The 20,607-nt window shown below is 46.3% G+C and overlaps 1 protein-coding gene across 1 annotated transcript in view; it reads right to left on the reverse strand.

The window, feature by feature from the left end:
• Positions 1-20,607, reverse strand: part of LOC138511262 (aldo-keto reductase family 1 member A1-A-like) — a 253,297-nt gene that overhangs the window by 170,288 nt on the left and 62,402 nt on the right. The window contains exon 2 of the mRNA XM_069626813.1: positions 14,221-14,354. Coding sequence (XP_069482914.1) covers positions 14,221-14,304 — 84 coding nt within the window. The 5' untranslated portion in view covers positions 14,305-14,354. The remainder of the gene's footprint in view (positions 1-14,220; positions 14,355-20,607) is intronic.

Consider the following 20,607-nt stretch of genomic DNA (forward strand, 5'->3'; position numbering starts at 1 on the left):
GTCTAGTTTTAGGTTTATTTATTTATTTTATTTATTGGTCACTTGTTAGGCGCTTATACAATTAGCAAAATTGTTTCAAAGCGCCCACAGGGCAACAGGGAGGGGACAGGGGAGGTAGACAATGAATTACAAAAGGATAAATAGCCCAAAATTAATAGTGCAAACAAATGATGAGAATGAATGGGGGGAGGGAGGGGGTGACAAACCTACTATGCCTTGTGAGTGTTCAGAACGTGCAAGTGCAGAGGGGATGGGGGTGAGGGATAGGCACTGTGGTGCTTATGGAGAAGTGCTAGGGGTGAAGTGCTGAAGAAGAGAAAAGGTAAGTGCAACCTCCCGAGGGAGGGTGAGCCTAAGCAAGTGCAGTGAATAAGACAGTGGCTGGGATGAAGATGTGGGGGGTCAGGGAGCCGGAGATACATAAGGGCCCTAGACATCAGTCACACTATTGGATGGTTATCAGGGAAGAGAGGAGGAGAAGGATGAGGTGAAGAGAAAAGTCTTGAGGCTTTTTCGGAGCTGGAGGAGGTCTTGCTCAAGACACAGAGGGCGAGGGAGGTTATTCCGCAGGAGGGGGCCTGCCGAGGAGAGAGATCGGCCACCAGCTCTCTGTTTAGCAAAACGCTTCACACACAAAGAGAAATTCTACGCATTGACAGAGCCAATAGTGCTGTTTTTTTTTTTAAAAGAAAAAAAAAGGTTGATGTGTAAGTTAATGGCTGGATAGAATCATGAAAGGATGCATTGGCATGTTTGTCTGGATGGATGATAGACGTGTTTTCTGAAACATAAAGATGCAAAAGGCCTTTGAGACAATTGGGCCTTATTGTGAGTTTGGCAGCAATTCCAGAGGAATTACGGCATCACTGCACATCCCATTACTGCGCATACGAAAATGTCGAATTTCAACGGCCCCGTTTCGTCGCATATATATGTGGGATGTGGGGGGGTGAGTGAAGTTAATAATAAATCTGGTAGGGATATGGGGGGCAGCGGGAGGTCTCCCCCCGCTTGTATATGCATCTAAGTTCAGTTAAAAAATAACCAAAATGTTCCTATGCACAGTAGAAATTGCACAGTGATGACACAGATCCGGAATTACCGCCCAATCATATTACCATTACCACACTCGATCTGGTGGTAAATCAGTGCTCGTCCCAATTCATTGAGTCTCATAGGACTCGGTTGGCATTTCGGAAGAATTAATGCTGGTGGGAACACTGTCTTCCGTACTTCCTACAGATTTGTCTGGGTAAAGTGGAAGCAACTGCCCCGACGCTAGTCGTTTCCCTTCACCACGTTGTGTGATCTGATAACATTGAGGCCCTTTGGAAGAGTCTGACACCAGTATCAAGGGCCATATAAAAAGAACTCTATTTCCTGCCAGACCTGATGCCTGTTTCATTGCCGAATGCACAGCCCATCGTGAATTGTGTGCAAGTGATGAAAGAGACAAAAAAATGCATGTTCCATTTCAAGTTTGTGAGCTTATTAAAAACTAAGATTAATTAGTACATAACGATCGTTATTGACCTCCACTCTGGTGTTCTGAGTGCAGTCAATAACTACTGGTATTGACTGCTGGTATTGACTGCATTCTGAACATTCTGTCTTCAAAAGCAGACAAGAAAGCAACTAGGTAATTCCCGGGCAAGATCTCTTACAGCGACATCCTAATTAAAACACCAAAGAGAAAACATGGGAACATATTTTCCACTTTCCTATAGAGAAACTGTTTACTGACATCTAATGCTTGCTCATGTTAAACCCACTCTAGTTTAACCAAGTTTCAAATAAAATGAATAACTCAAGACAACCTTCTTTTTTAAATACTACACAATAAACGCACATTTAATTTGCTAAAATAGTTTGTCTATTTACTTTACTCTTAATGAAAGTAACTTTTTTTTACCAACAAAATTCCCGAATATGTAGTGCTAGTGCCAATATGTGCTCTGGAGGGGTCATTATCGCTTTAATGACCCTTCACCCTACTTCATAACTTGGTAGAGGGTCATTAACCCGAGAGGAAGACCTTTCCATCGGTCTAAATGGATGAATTAATAGGAATTCTATTTGCTTTTACTAACACAAACTTTGAAACTGTTTGTAGCAAATGCAGCACAGAGACACTGGCTGCTTGAACGTGCAAAGGTGCCGACGTTTCTGGCTCTACATAGCCAATTGTCACATGAGTCTCGTGTTCATCTTTTGGAACACTACAACTGTTAAGGTGGAGGTCAGAGATGACCTGCACAGTGGCCTTGTTTGAGAGGATGTAAATAATTATTCTTTGAAATGTTTGTGACTCATGTAAACCATATGGGGACCTGGTACATATGACCTCAAGAGTGTAAATAATCAGCCAATTAAACGTGTTTTGGATACAAGAAGCATTTTTGAATATTGAAATACGTCAAAATGGTTTTTTTGGTGTTAGAACACACATGCAATTACCAACATGTCACAGAAGAAATTGTGTATATATGAGAACAAATAGCTAACAAAATAACAAATAGTCCCAGGAGGATAGCTCAGTGGCAATGTGCTCGCCTTGACACGAAGCAACACAGGTTCGAGCTTAGAAACCTCCTGGTATTTAAGCGCGTTACAAATATGCAACTAAAACAACAACAAAAAAATCTGTAACAGTGCCTCAAAAATGCAAATATATAAAATAAACCGACGAACTCGTGTTTTTCTTTTCTCTCTTTTTTGTTCTGTTTTTATTCTTGTCTACTTTGTCCACTAAATGGTTTTCTAACCCTAACACTCATCCCCTTCACCACTCCCGCATTTCTGTCTTATTTTGAATGCACATTGATATGTGCAAATTAATTGAAAGAAGTAAAGGGTTGTTTAAACTGATGCCCTGTACCCAAATGCCAGTCTAGCAAAGTCATTGCACTTATCATGCTTGCTTTGTCACACATGACCAGTAAAAAAATGCCATGTCACAGCAAGGAACCCAAGTGCCATTCTAGCCAGCTAATAACATATCAAGCTTAAAGCTTGCTTTATCATGGATGGATGCGACAAAAATGCACAAACCCCCTGGAACCCAACAACCCCTCCCCACCTGGCAACAAATCCCACCCCTCAGCCCACACCCGCAGAAATCAGCTCCTCAACAGCCGTCCCAGCAAAAACTCACTAACACACGCAGGTCAGAACAAGATGGAGCAGCGCCTCGGTAAAAATGGCCTTGCCGGAGCGCATTCAGTGTAGACCCGAGGCTCAAACCACCCTAAATTGAGGAAGCTCTCTGCCCCTGACTGCCACGAGTATCCAGAACGCTGTACGCTTGGAGTGTCAATATGTGCAGCGATATCGCCTTCACAAACTGCACCTGAAAGCCATCATTTGCTCACCAGGACAGGCCAAACTCAGGCTCTGTATAGACGTTACTGTCATGATGACTGTTCTGACAGATGAAATGAGCGTAATACCCAGTGTGCATTGAAAGCTCAGTAGGAATGACATTTTAATTACTATCACATAAATTGGTGGTCATTCTTATGTTCCCCAAATGCACTTTGTTTTTATGCAAATCAGCCAGCATCCAATTAGCAGGACACCCACATAAATCGACATCTAGCTCTGGACCTATGTCCCAGTCACACCACTGACAATCCGCCTCCCCCACCTGATCTCCCCCTTGTCCATTTCCAGCACTACAGTACACACAGCACACACAAGCACCCATTCACACAACATTGTCTCTCATTACTCCATTCACACTGACAACCATACACCAAAGAAGAATCCTGTGGCTTACCCCCGGAAGTCATCACAAACATGGGCATCAGTGGATTGCAGGCGGGTAAGTGGGGGCAGGAGGTTAACACCTGAGGAGTACCAAGAACACTGGCATGCACAGTCTGGGTTATGATATGATATTTTATTTGTCTCGCGCTCGTACACCGGTGTTTCAGAGCGCGAGATGGGTTGATGGTCCATTGCCATGCCCAGGTTATACTGACCTACTTCTATCGTTATGGCTGTCCCTGCAAAGACAATCAAACCGCACCTGTACACTAGGTAGAGAACGGGGCTCACTGTATACCCCCAAAACCTTAGGCACCTGTGAGATATCTTAACAATTTCGAGATGTTCTTGGTAACAGTGATCCAGTTCCAAAAATGGTCACATATCTGTTCAAATCTGACAATAGCAAAATGATCCCTTCAATTTCTGCAGATTAACTATAGCAACCAAAAATCACACAATGGTCCTCCTTGGTCAACTTCACCATAGTGGGAAGACATCTGAGTTATAAACTGCGACTGGGCTTGTTTGCATTGTAAACTTAAGGAAAGTGTACATACGTTGGCGGCCATAACACACGTTTTGTAATTAGACCCCTCTCCCTGTTATTGTACCTTGGCTTTGATTACTCCCCACTAAAGTGTCAGGCGCTTTAAGTGCAAAGGTATTTCCACCTTATTTCGCTATGCCAGACAGACTGCTCTTTTAGCCCTGTCTGCTGCCCAGTGCTGCTGGCAAACATCACACCTTTTGATGGCTAATGCCTGCAAGACTCCTGTCTCCGAGGAATACCCACCCCCAGGCCCCTCCCAGCAGGTCCTTCCCAGCAGGTCGAAGCCTTTACCAGGGGAGAGAGGAAGCGTCAGCTGTTCTTACTGCAGCCATTGTAATTAAAGAGGAAGCATCAGTATGGGAAGGCTTTGTAGGTCAAGCGTGGCAGGCAGAGCCTGTCTCCGAGCTCTCAGGTCCCATCTTCTAAAGAAGCCTTGTGGGGATACAACAGCTCCAAGCAGGCATCTGCACTTTTAACGTCTCCTCAAACGCTAGGCAGCACCTCACCTGTTCAAAGGCTGCAGGCTGCAGCAATAGCAGATCCTTTGAACTAAAGGGCCAGGTCAGGCTTTGTACACAGCGAAACAAAACACCATCAGTGGCTGAAAGCCATAAATAGGACCCCTTATACTAGAGTTCAGTGCATCAGAGGCCCCATTGCGCCATATTTGTTCTGGGGTGAGAAGTGCAAATAATTCAGTATTTTTTCCACTGTCTCGGATATTCGCAGGCGCTTTTTCTCTCAGCGGATGTGCGTAATCCAATTACATTTTAAAGCCACCCCCCACCCAATCACCCATTGACATGCAGGCGTATGTAATGAAGGCATGCTATCAAAGTAAGGCAGACACGAGCAATCACAGTTCAGTGGTGTTTACTGAACATTATCAAGGGTGTGCAAAACGCCTATCTAAACCTAAATCTAAGATGGGAGCAAGCTACGACCATCAAATAATAATAATACAGTCCTAGTGGAGTGGAGTCAAATAAAAAGGGCCTAAGCTAAAAGAAACAATTGCCAATCCTTACCGCTATGCTACAAAATAGTGTGGGATAATGCTCACAAAAAGAAAGAAGTATCAGGATATTTAGGCCATGGGCTATACAAAAACCTAAAAACCTTTCTAAGGTGGACCCTTCACCAAAGCTCAATTTGTCTCGGTTATTGGCAACTGCATGAATTAAGCCAACTTCCTCACAGTTTTAGCACAGGACAAGGTGGGTCACTCAAGCACAGCACACTCCTGAGCTTCTCTGGCACGAGGTCACAGTTTCTTTCACTAACATCACAGCCTTCTGTGCCCAAGTCTCTTCTATATAAAGTCTCTTGCCTCAGTGGACCTGATGTACCACATAAAACAAAGAAAAGTTCCTTTCTCAATATTCACATCGGGCGATTTACTCTACACCCTGGATCCCCCTCAGCCGGGCTCCTTCTTTCAACATTAGCCTCCCTCAGTCGGGTTCAGACCAACTTCAATTTTTAGGCATCCCTCAGTCGGGTTCACATTTGCCACAACAATCTTCTCGGGTGTGTTACTGTTGACCCAGGATTCCCCTCTTCCGGGCTACAATCTCCTTTTTACATTTAGTCCCCCTCAGCCGGGCTCAGACTAATATCAATTTACAGACAATCGAAGACTTTTGAATGCGCACAGGATTTAGTGTAACCCACTGCAGGACCACTTTGATTTCCCAGTTCAATAATTCTTCCACGCTCAGGGGTGGGGCACTAAACAGAGACCTTCGAGTGAGCACCCACGTAGCGCCAGACCACTTTGTATCTGGGACCTATTTCCATTTCACAAAGTTCAATTGTATACAAGTTCTCTTTCTTCATACAATGTTGCCGCTTGTAACCTTGAGCATAACACAGTCCGGTTTGCTTTCAGTTTCTCCAATTCACCGGCTGTGTTGAACTCGTTGGCGTTAGTTTGCTGTCAGAGACAAGGACAGTACCATGGTGGCAATTCGCTTCTCCCCACCTTGGCTATGAATGCGGAGGGCCTCATGTACGTTTGACACTCGCTACACCATTCGTGAGCTGCAATTCCCGGTCTTATGTTTCTTTTCCTTGATGCTTCTTGAAAGTCGCAGTTTGTTGAAAAGGGTAAGGGTAATTCACTCCTTGTCGTATTCTCTGATCTCGCCATCTTTCTCCTCAGTTTAAACTGCCATCTCAGAATTGCTGCTTCCTTGTGTGTTTTGATTTGCTCATAGTGTGCTTTTGTGCTCTGCCTTTTATCGGTGTGGGGAAGTCTGGTGTGTGTAATTATCAGTAATTGCCTAACACTGCCTGACCCTTGCGTTAGGAAATGTCAGGTTCTGGTGTTAGTCCGTTGTCGCTTACAATGAATTGTCGGTGAGAAAGTATTTGTGTTGGAAAAGGGGGGGGGGGGTTGAGCTTCTAGGTATCCTAATTGGTAGGATGGGGATGGGGAAAGGGTGTTATAAGGAAAGGGATACCGCATCTGAGCCTTTGGTTTCCCACTCCCACTCCCTGAAGACCCCCCCCATCCAGGTGATCCTCTGCACTGTCCACCCCCAGGAACTGGATCCAATAGCCATGGGCGTGTCCTGGCCGCCTGAATGACAGATCTCCGGGGACTAGCGCGTGAGACAACTTCAGGTTTCTCACACTTCCATAAATTATAATGTATAGTTTGCCCCTATAAACAGTCCCTGTCCATGCATGCTTTAGGCAGTGTTTGCACACCTCTGGGCCAGCTATCTGGACATTTACAAACTCCTTCTGCTCGCACCTATAAAGACCCCGTCAGAAGCCAATTAGAAGCCCAAACTCCATTCTTAAGCGCCTTTTGATGTGCAGACCGACATGGGATGTGACTCTTGCAAACCAACCTTGCCTTTTCAATGGATTTAGGTGTGGGTGCAATGCTATTCAGCCTCGTTCTGATGAGTTGTAGGCTCCCTCCCTCTCTCTAAAAATTCAAACACTTGTTCTATTCAGTGTAATATAAATCAGTGATACGCTGTACTATTATTTCTTTTCATTTTTACAAAGTGGACTCCTTTTGTTTCTCCTGAGCCAAATCTAGAATCAGCTCAGGCCAGTCATTCAAGCACTGCCAGTTTCCCAAGTCACAGCGAGGCAGACACACACACAGCTGTGGCTCTGCAGGTTGTTAAGGTGCTCAGGTTGCAAACACATTTCTTTAATCACTGGCAGAGCCTATCATGTGCATGACAGAACATTTCCAACTCAAATGCCCCGCAAAGCACCATTTACCTTGCAAATATGTGATATTGAAACTAACCTATTTGGCTAATTCCTTGCTCGTTCCTGCTTATACTCTGCTACTTTCCTGCTACCTGTTTTGTTTGTGTTTTCTTTTTGTGCGCCCTGAAGCCCATGGGCATGCAGCGCTATACATAAATAAATAAATAAATAAATAAATAAATAAATAAATAAATACTGACGACACACAACTCTTTTTTAAGCTTCCCTCCACTTCCTCCTCTTCTATCTCTCTCATTTCCGGCTGTCTGAATGCTATTCACTCATGGTGTGCTTCTAATGATATCTGCCTTAATGCCAGTAGGAGTGAGATCCTTTTCATTGGGACCCTCCTTCTCTCCTAATCTCTGGCTCCCCTGCCTGGGCCCTCTCACCTCATCCTCGTGTGTGGCTAAAAACGTGGGTTTCACCTTTGATTCCACTCTCTCTCCTTCGTACCTCATATATCCGACCTTGCCAAGAAGTACCACTATCATCTTTACCTCCTCATAGGCATTCTCCTTTTCTTCACTTTCTCTCATAAGCTTAATGTCTCCGGAGCTCTGGTTCTCTCTAGGTTGGATGACTGCAACATCCTCTTCCTTAATCCGCCTCTATCCTACCTCCGCCCTCTTCATCTAATCCAGAATAGGACTGCGAGACTTATCCTTGGCCTCAAGCCCAGGGGCTCCATCTCTCCAGCCCTAAAATCTCTCCACTGGCTCCAGGTTGTTTCAAGGATCAAATTCAAGACCCTCTGCATCATCCACAAAGTTTTCTGGGGCATCGGACCTCGCTACATCCAACTCTCTCACCCTAAATACCTCCCTGCTAGAGTCCTTCAGCTCAAACTCTCTGCAGGCCAGACGTTTCTCCAAGCAGAGAACGGCGGTAGATCTCTTTGCTCAGCAGCAGCTGCCCTCTGGAATGGTCTCCCTGCCCATCTCTAACTTGAGCCGGATCTCCTTAAGTTCTGGAAGCTTCTCAAGACCTTCCTTTTTTCTCCTCCTCCTTCCCCCGCCCCTTCCCTTGCTAGTCTCCAACTGACAGTGCGACTGGTTGCCTGTGTCCCTTAGGAGCCTTACTAGGTCCAGGCCCTCCGTCGACCAGTCTCCTCCCCACATTTTTCCCAGCACTTGCCTATGGGCACCCTTCCCTGACTAGCATACCAAGTCTGGTCCACTCCTCCCCTCACTAGTTGACTCCCAGCCGAGTTTTCCCCAGGTCCTTGCCCTCCTTGGCTTCCCTTAGCACTTGCACTGCATGTGGGGCATCCTCCCTCTTGCACTTCTCCCTCTCCCCCTCTTTCCATCCCATCCCTTCACCCCTTCAGCTTCTCCCCCTGCACTTCTTTCTACTGCACTTGCACGATTCGAATGTGACAAGGCCTAGTAGGACCATTATTGTTATTTTCTCCTCTGTCCCCACCCCCACCCCTTTTGTTTTGTGGCACCTGGAAACACTTTTTACTGTATAGGCGCCATACAAATGTTCAATAAAATAAAATAAAATACACATGAAAATATCCTCGATCGCTTGCATGCACGAACGCGCATACACTTTAAAAAAACATTTTTTTTCTTACCTGCTGCCAGCACGAGGGACTCCTCTCTCAGGCAGGCATCCATCTAAGCTCCCTGAGCACTGTCACGCTGACAGAAACAAAGAAGCAGGGAGAACCCCCTGCTTCCTTGTTCCTGACATGCACAGAGAGGGCACCTCAATTATAATGAATCTTTCTGTTTGCACAGCAGAATGGTCCTTTATCCCATGGTGCAACCAGAGCGTTTCTTTCTGAAAGAAATAATTTCTTGCAGAAGTCGAGCTCCGACTTCTGAAAGGAACAAATTCTTTCAGAAAATTCTGGAGGCTGGCCATTGCATCGGGGGACCCCCCTCCATCGCGGTGGATTCGGGGTACACAGCTATGCTAGTGCCGCTGAAAGGTATTACTCAAACACCAACATCGATCAGTGCAACTATTGCAGAGTCTGGGCATTGGAAAGCCGAGTGCCCGAATCGGCTTCAGTACGATGGTTTAGGCGGACAGAGCTGGGCGGCATGAGGTCCACTTCCACAGTCTTTACTTATGACCGACATATAGGATTGCCAAGGGGTCCTCAAGCTTGTTGCACAGCTTATATCAATTGATCCTGCTGCCCCCTATATTGCATGTAATGCAACTGGCCAAAAGGTTTAATGATTAGTAGAAACAGGGACATCACACTCAACTTTAAAAGGACACCACACTCATACGAGGTAGTAGAGGCCATTGGCATAGGAAGTACGCCAATACCTCACCCAGTGTCCACCCCTCTGGTGTCCCTAGTTCTAAACAGCATGCATTTTTGTTAAGCCCCTATTCTCCTGTGAATTTGTTTGGATTGGATTTGTTGTGTAAACTGAGTTGCACAATTCATTGTTCCCCTTATAGAGTGTATTTGGATATACCCGCATATATAGAGCATGAAGTGCTGTCAGTGTTAGAACAAGCCACCCACGTGACCCTTGAAGACCGTCACGATACCCCTGGTCCATGGCAGTGGCTGTTGGACCAGGTCCCGACCTGCTTATGGTCATCCCAGACAAATGACACTGGGTACAGGGTAAATTCTGAACCAGTCAAGATCACACTGAAACCTGCCAAATCCTTGCCATGTGTACACCAGTAGCCCATCTCCTAAAGGGGAGAAGAGGTTTGTCCTGTGACCAAGTCCCTTCTCCAAGAAGGTATCCTTGTGCCTACCCAGATCCCTTGCAATATTCTGATACTGCATACAAAGAATCCATGTAAAGAGGTGTATTGTTTTATTCAAGACATGTGCACTGTGAATGCCGCCGCATTGCCATCCTTTCCTGTGGTATCCACTCCAGGTACTATTTTATTTTGCATTGTTACTGCAGGCTATAGGTTCATGGGTTTGTACTCATCATTAAGCCCCTACAGAACCTCTGCCATGGTCCCAGGAAGCAGAAGATGCCTTTTTCACCCGTAAGCAAACACTCACAATGACTCCGGCTTTAGGTTTGCTGGATTATTTTGTGATGAGCGCAGTGGCAGCTGTGCTCCGAGCTTGCCTGAGGGCTGTCGCCACTTCTTCCCTACTGATTGAGAAAACCGATTCCCTGGTCCAAGGACATCTTGTCAGTAATTCTGACCCCCCTGCCATATTACCATTAGTGTTGAAGGTAAAAATACAACATATGTCAAACTCCTGCCTCGCAAGGTATGAAAAACTGTTCTTTTCTGTCACTAATGAGACCCTAGGTCACTGCCCTGTCCTTAAACCTGCATCATTGTTACCAACCCCTGGAGATGGGGAGCCACCTGACTGTCAGATGGCTATAGAAACGCTGTTGTCCTCTTGCATTGATTTGGTTGATGTACCCCTGTTGAACTCAGACCTTATTCTCTTCACGGATGGTGTTTGCATCGGGGCCTCGGAGCATGGAAAACTGGTTTCTGGGTATGCCGTGTGTACACCTCACACAGTCCTAGAAGCTTACAGATTGCACACAGCCAAGTCGGAACAAGTAGCCAAGCTTGTGGCCCTCACACGTGCATTTGCTCTGGCTCGGGGTAGATCAGTAACAATCTACACCGACTCCAGTTACTCCTATGGGTGGACCAGGACTTTGGCATCGTCCAAAAACAACGTGGATACTCAACCATCACTGGTACCCCAATCCAAAATGGAAAATATGTGGCATCTCCATTAGACGCGTTGCTACTCCCTATAGCCCTGACAAAAAACCCACAGCGTATACATAGATTGTCCACTCATGAAATCCTTACAGGACGACCAAAGGGAATGGGAACTGCTCCGCCCGCCGTTCCCCAAACTCAGAGCTTAAGGATAGAGGAGGTCACATTGATCCAGTGCTGTCGCGCATTGATGAAACCTGTCTGATCTCTCCATGAACAGGTCCTCGAGGCCCTGCCCAAAACAGCCGTGGGACCGTGCCACCCTCTGCAGCCAGACAAATAGGGATCTATGGTCACCATCAGACATGTTTTTGCTTCTAAACCTGTATATATATGAGACAATCTGTACAATTACCCAGATACATTTGTCTGAACACAACATCCACATAATTGTATATAAATGAAGTCACATATCTAGCTTGCAAGATGTCCATTGTTGGGATACTATCCGAGTTGCCTATAAGCTCGATGACGTCATCTTCAAACTGAGCTTGTAAAGTAACCATTGATGGTCTCCAAAAGTTGAGAAAAAGAAAGCTATCATATCTTGGATTTTAAGGAGGGCTTTTTAACTTAAATTCACTATAGGGATCATGAGAAATGTGTAATGGATTAAATGAACTGTTAGAATTGGAGACATTATATGGGTTAAAACTGAAGGTGACCACCATAGGTCAACATGAGTCGAGTCCTGTCTTAGTCAAGCTGTTCACTAATCCCTCCTTCCCTACAGTTGTAACTATGTTATAGAGCAGGGATCTGTAACTCGTGGCTCTCCTGATGTTTTGTACTACGATTCCCATGATCTCACTCCATTGACTTTGCTGGTTGCGGCTGGTGGTAGTTGTAGTCCAAAGCATCTGGCGAGCCAAAGGATGCAGATCCCGGTTGTAGAGCAAGAAGACCTATGACACCTTTAAGAACCTTGCTCATCCTGGTATCTTGTCATAAAGATTACTCTGAAAATAATAAAACTACAGAAATACACATAGAACAATGCTCAAACCCAACAGTAAAAAAGTCCAGAGTTTGCACCCATCACCCATCTTAAAAAATATATATACCCCAGGCCATTTGCCGAGGAAAGTGGACACTGGGTATGGCAATAACATGTGACTTGGTTGTGCCAGGGATGCGTCTAAAGGCTAACCTAGATGCAAATACGACAAACTCATGGCGACAGGCCAGGCCCATTGGACAGATGACATGTTTAGGCAGAACAGTGTTTAGGCAGGGTCTGGTGCGTGGTAGAAGGATATGCCCCAGGCAGAGTGAACACTGGGCACGGGCATAATGGGGGCTAGGAGGTTCATATTTATATTTATTTTGTATTTAGAATGCACACACTGCAAAATTAATTGCTTTTTGACACTGGAGACAGGGTGGCAGGACTCATATAATGTTATAGAGGAAAGGACCAACAACGCAGAAAATGGCACAAGCATTTGGAAAAAGGGGAGTGAGGGAAGGCAATAGAAATTTCATCCAGTAGGGATAGAGGATCAGGTAGATTAGAAGAGGAAGGCTTTTATTGCAGCCTTGGAAGCATGAGGCATTTGATGGTGTATAGATAACGTGACAAGGAGCCCGCGAGTCGTTCCAAAGGCGAGGGCACGAAATTGAGAAGCGCCTGCCTCCTTTGCTGTTGCAATGGTGCAAAGGAAGTGTGAGAATGCCGGCATCCGACTAACACCAGGATCATGATGGCTGATAATGGTAGATTTGTTTTACAGGTAATGTGCGGACAGTCGATGAATGCTCCTAAAGTTGACACATAACATCTTGAACTTGATTTGGGCTGCCACTGGGAGCCAGGGTAGACTTAACTAGGAGTACAATGAGTGCTTTTTTTAAATAAAGATCAAAAGACCAGGTGAGTTGTGGGCCTTTTGGAACCTGTTCATTTGGTAATCTAGAGACTTGACCGCAGGCCAAGTCTGGTGGATGCTATAGGTGACCTTGAGGTGCTGGTAAATGGTGGGCACCATGCCATGGGTACCGTCAGTAAGTTAATATTAACAGGAATCAAAATTAAGATTGGATAGGCCTGAGCTGAAAGCATTTTCTCGTTATCCAGCATCCACCAGTGATCAGGAGCTACTACAGCGGGACAAGGAGTTAGTACATAATGTTACACAAATCTAACTTACACTAGCGATGTGAACATTTCATATCATCTATTGTTTATGGCCCCTTATGCTTAAATTGTTGTATGGATGGTCCTAATGTTTATTTATAGATTGTCCCAAATGCGCATAGGTGTGGTTGTTTGGCATCAGTTGGCCTGAGGAGCCAAACGTAGCTCATGGTAGCCATTGGTGTCAAGCTAATCAGACTCATCTGGGCTACAAGCAGGAGTAAACTATCTCTTAGCTCCCTTAATCTTTGAACCCTGGATATATGATTAAACAACTCAAACAATTCAGGGAAATAACTTTGGTTGAAAGGATGTGGTAGGCTTGGACACCCAGAATAAGCAAATGTAGGAGAGTGAAGGCCACCTGGATCCAGTCATGCCATCAAGGAAGACCATGGCAATAAGTGAGGAGCCATCTACCAGAGTGGTATTCACGGAGGGAGTAACACTGCTTCCTATCACTGAGGGTTCCTGGCAAAGTGTAAGGAGAGTGAGACCAACGGGTGATGCATTTTTCCATGCACACTTCACCAGACCGCCTGGCCTCCCTAGTGAGCATTAACCATCTGAAATATTTTATAACACAAACATGGTAAAGATACAATGTTTTGGATGAACACTGTCCCGTAAGTCAGACCAATCACAAGTACTACACACCTCATCTCCCCAATATACTAATTACTGGTGCCAGGCACAGATGACCGCAAACCACTGTGGACCATGGCTGCATGGTCCGTCCATCGTTTCAGCAGAACTTCAAACACAGTCAGCCAGCACTTCCTTCAATGGTGCTAGATGTTTCAGTAGAGTCTGAGTATACCTGTCCAGCTGAGCTTTGCCAGGTCCCAAGGCCAAGCATGGGTATGTTGTGACCAGTGGACAGCAATACGGTTCTTCTAGCCATTGTGTTCGTCAGGTTCTGATCCTCTGAGAGTCACTAACAAGCTCCTTTGCCTGGAAGAGAAGAGGAGATTCAGGCAGTAGGTTTGCGCCATAGTCTTTTCCAGCCCACATCGTACACGCTGCCAAACCTTGCTTAATACCCCTGTGCATGAAATGCAGACCGTACACCCCACTTTTCCACCATAAGCCTCTTAGTTAACATATAACAGTACTAAACAGTTTTGCAATCCATTTTGAGCATATAGTGAGTGAGTCTTGAAAATAGTTAGAACAATCATTGGCTAAACCAATCGTTTTGGCTCTTGCATAAGGAATTCATTTGAATGTATACGGTTTGGCCTTGGCACAATTGTTCGCGGCTGAATTGACCATGGTCAATTCGGCCGTGAAGCTAATTTGGCAGCAGTCAAATCTGCCCAAACTAAAATCCCCCACCCACCCCAATAACCTCCCCTACCACCCCTTACTTACCTTTTCGCTGTCTGCTCATCTTCTAACCCTGCGGCGTCGGATACACCCTCCTACGCGGGTCGGACCCAACGCCGCAGGATTCGCTTTCCTTTTTTTTTCTTCCCGCCACCCGCCTCCAAACCTCCGGAAGCGGGAGACACCTGCACTACATCCAAGAGCTATCACTACCAAACATGGGGAGTGGGAGACACCCCGGTAACCGCAGCTCCCCGTGTTTGGTAGTGATTACCCAAACTGATCGTTTACAAACGATTGAATGGTAATGACCGAATTCGGCCTGATTATGATCGTTTGTAAATGATCAATTTGGGTAATACCATTCATTTGGCTGAACTGCCACTTTTTTAGCCCCACAGATATTGGACTGGAGGAGAACATGCCTGGCAGAAGCACCACAATTGCATGGGGCCAGGAATACAGTGAAAAGTGAGTTTGGCATCTATGACCTTGTGGACAAAAATACTTTTCTGCAGTTTAGGTGATAATTGGGCAACATGTCACCTTAGGAGCACTCCCGGCATTACTGTGAGCAATGCGGCTGTGCTGAATTTTGTGCCCTATTGGTTCTGCAGGTTCGCAGCAGTGCAGTGGTGGCTGGTGAATTTTTGAACTGGTAGGGCATAAATATTTGTGAAAAATATGCTGGTAGCGACTGAGAGCAGTGGGGGTGCTAGCACCAAATAAGGGATGCACAGGGGGGTTCTCCTCCTGACAACGATTTTTAAATAAAGGATTGAATTGGTGCATTTTAAAGAACTTTCTGTGAATAATTGCGCAAATCACCACACAGTTTGCAATCGGTTTTGTGTGGTAGTACTTGAAAAAGCCAAAAGATGCAAGTCACAGGAGCATTTTCAAACATATTTTAATGATGCCTTTGCCCACAAAAAATGCCAATATGTAAAACATGTTCATGCTGGCTGTGCTCATACATGTCAATGCAGGATGAACCAATATATGCCAGTATTACCATGTCAATGCCATGCCACAGGAGGAAATTATATCCAGACTGACCTATACCAACATAGTCCAGTGTATCGCACTTATGTTTGCTTTTACCCTTGATGCTCAGTACAAAAATGCTATGCCACAGTTAGAAAGTATATGGAAACTGGCACCACTAATGTAGGCCAGTCTATCCATGTAATAACACTTACGTTTGCTTTACTCTTAATACAAGTAAAAAAAAAGGCATGCTATATTAAGAATATATATGCAGGCTGGCACTCTTAGTAGCGCCAGCCTGCATATACTTTCTTAATATGACATGTCATGACTCTTCTCCTGTCAGTCAGTGTGTCTACGCTGTTAGCGGAATAAAGATAGGTGGCAGCACAGATTTCTGTCACCCCGCCACCTCTCATTACTATGGGCTAAGGGCTCAGCAAACGAATATTAACAAAGTAAGTGTACCCGAGGATTGCACCCCTGCTCAGAGGCAGGCAGCACAGTTCCCTGTGCAAATAAAAGTAATGGGTGGGCTGTACTGCCTGCCACTCAGCTGAGGCGGTGGTACGCCATGCCCTCACCCCCATAGTAGCAAGCCACCACTGAGCAGTTGTCAAGAAGAAGAAAAGTAAAGAGAAAAAACTTTAAAAAAACACCAATGCAGATATGTTTAAACCTGGGGGGAATGTTTCAGCACCACTTTAAATTTCCTAGTATGCTTTGCAGTTATAAGATATTTGCTAACCACAGTGCCATGTTTTTTTCAAATCATATATAATCCCCTGACCGTCCAGGACACAGGGCTTCACAAAAGGAGACTTGAGCAGAGTTTAACGGTGAAAGACAGTTTAGTGCGCATTTTGTTTGGGACATTTAGGAGGTCTTTTGGGCTCAGCTCATATTACTTCAAAAATCCAGTTTGTAAATGTTTTGGAAGAACCTTTGTTCAAAGGAAACTAAAGACCGCAGAACACAGAATTGTATCATTTATTAATTTATTTTAATTCATATAGCACTTACCCCAAAGCATGGTACAAACTTACAAGAAAGTCGGGAAGAAAAATTTGTATGACAAAACGAGCAAACAGTGACATGTTTCATTCTTAACAATGGGGACTAGCTAGAAGGAGAGCATTAAAAGACGATCGATAAGAAACAAGATTCGGGGCTGAGCGTATAGAGAAAGGAAGAGTATTCCAAAAGGGAGAGCAAGTGGAAATTGGTCTCAGCACAGGGACGGCGCACAGCTAGTAGAAAAAGAGGTGGCGATTGAATGGTGGAAAAAGGAGAGTAAGGAGAAAAAAACAAGTGAGAAAGAAACCCCTCCAGCACTCTATAGGAAGATAGTGTGTGTTGGGTCTGTACATTTAAAGAGACTAGTAAAGTCAATTTAACTTTGCAAGCTCTGGGAGTCAGTAGTCGGTCCCAGAGAATGTATTTAAACCTTTGGAAGTCTGAAAGACATCCCTGTGTCACTGCACTGAAGTTGCTGTGTGACACACAGAAAAAGATGATGCTTATGGAGTTGTTTTAAAACTCCATAACCAAAGAACACAAAAAATAAACACACATCAAAATACATGGAAAGTGGGAAAAAAAGGCTCACACTCTTCCCAGGTAAAAATAATAAAATCCTAGAAATCCAGCAAAGGTGCTGGGGGTCTAAAAAGGTAAGGGAAATTAGCACATTTAGAGAATTCTCCCTAAAAAGTATAGAACAATATGTATATATATTCTAAGACTAGACCTATACATGTATCATAATCCTACACTTATCAGAAGAAGTAAGTTAAGAGTTGACCAACCTTGCAACGGTGCTATTTTCAGAATAGTACAGAATAGTAAAATACGTAAATGAAAGTAGACCCTATTATAAAATAGGTATTAATCGAAGATCAGAGAATAAATGTTTCCAATATGATTGTACAACAAATCAATAACACCAATTAGCACATGAAGATCGCTATTGGCATCCTCTCAGCCAATCAGAATGTTTACAGAGCAGTCAATAACTACTTATATTGACAGAATTCTGAACGTTCTGTCTTCAGAACCAGTGAGGGAAACAACTGTGTAATATCTAGGCAGGATGTTTTTTCAACAAGACACATCCTCTCTGGGAAGCCCTCTCCTCTGCTGCAACATGGCACCTAATGTCCCTGCGGTAGGCAAACGGTCTTGTGCTCTTGGCTTTGTGTGATCTGTATTACTTGCTCCCTCTTCCTCGTCCCAGTATTCTCGTGTTTCTGGGAATGGAAGTCTTGCCTATGTAATCACAAACGTCCTTATTGATTTTCAAAGGCAAATCAGTTTTTGACGGTTTGTATGCACATCTGGTGAATAGGTTTTCAACACTCTTCCTAGAGGAATAAGGGGGGGGTTGTAACAATATGGCATTAAGCCATCAGGTATGGGTGGGATATCCTCAGAAGAGAAAGGGAATTCCGTGCCTCATCTGGCAAGTCATCCATACTTCCATGAGTGTCGTCTTCCCCTCTGTGATCCTCCCTCATACAGCCACCCTCAGGGTATGGATCAGAGAGTGTCTGCCTCACCCTGGCCACATTAGGGCAGGTTCCCCCATGGATGTAGTGAAGACACTGCCAGATTCATCAAAGGTCATTAAAGGATAGTTCCGGGACTTTTTTTTTATTGTCCCTATGGTTCGGCCATGTGTTTTTAAGCATAAATCGGTAGATCGTAGAAAACTTTCCTATGGACCTTACCCAACTTTTCGTCCATTAACACACTCGAAATCAGCCGCCATTTTCTGATAATCCTATCATTTCCCCCCATCGACCTGGCTCACCTGCGTTTGCGGCACTAAATCAAATCCCCCGCCCCTGAAACAGACTTTATCAAAACATTCATATTCCCCGCCTCTCTCTGTGACGTTTCTGTGCTGCGTAGGCAAACGCGCCCAGGCGTCTTCTACGCGACTCCACACAGAACCCGGAAACCAACACAGATTAGCTCACAACACAGCACGCCACAATTCGGAATATGAAAGTGTACTTTTAAATCAAACCGCAAGATTGTAAATTTGGTAAAGTACATTTATTTGACATCAAGGGGGTAATTCATAGAATTCAGCGCACAAGTGGCGCACGCGGCTGGCGCACAGTGTGCGCGTGCGGTAGTCTGCGCCAGCCGCGTGCGCCGAAACACATTCAGGCGCACAGCGTATTCATGGATTCCAACATCCACAACCAGCCGTGGCGCAGAGTGGCGCAGCGACCCTGCAACAGCGTCAGTTACGCCCCCAAGAACGCCCCTCGCGCAGGGAAAAGCCATCAAAATCCCCAATACAGCGCAAAGGGCAGCAGCAAACGCAGAGCGGAGAGCGTGTATTTCAGGGGTGTGCGGGTATCCCCACACGCGATAGGCCTGGGTACGTGTATTACAGGGGTGCGCGAGAAAATCTACACGCGATTGGCCTGGGTACGTGGATTTCTGGGGTGCGCGAGAAATTCTACACGCGATTGGCCTGGGTACGTGGATTACAGGGGTGCGCGAGAAATTCTACACGCGATTGGCCTGGGTACGTGTATTACGGGGTGCGCGAGAAAATCTACATGCGATTGGCCTGGGTACGTGGATTTCAGGGGTGCGTGAGAAAATCTACACGCGATTGGCCTGGGTACGTGTAGTACAGGGGTGCGCGAGAAAATCTACACGCGATTAGCCTGGGTACGTGGATTTCAGGGGTGCGCGAGAAATTCTACACGCGATTGGCCTGGGTACGTGTATTACAGGGGTGCGCGAGAAAATCTACACGCGATTGTGCTGGGTACGTGGATTTCAGGGTGCGCGAGAAATTCTACACGCGATTGGCCTGGGTACGTGGATTTCAGGGGTGCGCGAGAAAATCTACACGCGATTGGGCTGGGTACGTGGATTTCAGGGGTGCACGAGAAATTCTACACGCGATTGGCCTGGGTACGTGGATTTCAAGGGTGCGCGAGAAAATCTACACGCGATTGGGCTGGGTACGTGGATTTCAGGGGTGCGCGAGAAATTCTACACGCGATTGGCCTGGGTACATGGATTTCAGGGGTGCGCGAGAAAATCTACACGCGATTGGCCTGGGTACGTGTATTACAGGGGTGCGCGAGAAATCCTACACGCGATTGGGCCTGTGCGAGTGGGGCAGTGTATTACGTGGGTGTGCGGGAAGTTGAAGAGGTGAATTGCCAGTGTGGGTCCTCCCAGGTCTCCCCTCTACCCCCTCCACGACCTCTGCAGGCAGCCCACACCACAGGGGACTACCCTGCACCCCTGGTCATGTCCCACAGGCAGCCCATCCACCATGGGCATGCCCCCCAGCCAAGCCACATGTCCCCTTGCACCCCCACCCCCCAGCACCGTGGGGCACCTGCCAGCAGGCCCCCAACCATGTCCCACTCATGTCCCCTTGCACCCCCACCCCCCAGTCACCAGGGGCAGCCTCCACAAGGCCCCCACCCATGTCTCCCACCACCCCACCCCTCCAGTCACCAGGGGCAGCCTCCACAAGGCCCCCACCCATGTCTCCCACCACCCCCACCACCCAGTCACCAGGGGCAGCCTCCACAAGGCCCCCACCCATGTCTCCCACCACCCCCACCACCCAGTCACCAGGGGCAGCCTCCACAAGGCCCCCACCCATGTCTCCCACCACCCCCACCCCGCCAGTCACCAGGGGCAGCCTCCACCAGGCCCCCACCCATGTCTCCCACCACCCCCACCCCTCCAGTCACCAGGGGCAGCCTCCACCAGGCCCCCAACCATGTCTCCCACCACCCCCACCCCCCAGCAGGCCCCCACTCATGTCCCCTTGCACCCCCACCCCCCAGCAGGCCCCCACTCATGTCCCCTTGCACCCCCACCCCCCCAGCACTGTGGG

This window comes from Ambystoma mexicanum, chromosome 6p, assembly GCF_040938575.1.
Source record: "Ambystoma mexicanum isolate Mex_15411 chromosome 6p, UKY_AmexF1_1, whole genome shotgun sequence".
Taxonomy (NCBI): Eukaryota; Metazoa; Chordata; class Amphibia; order Caudata; family Ambystomatidae; genus Ambystoma; species Ambystoma mexicanum.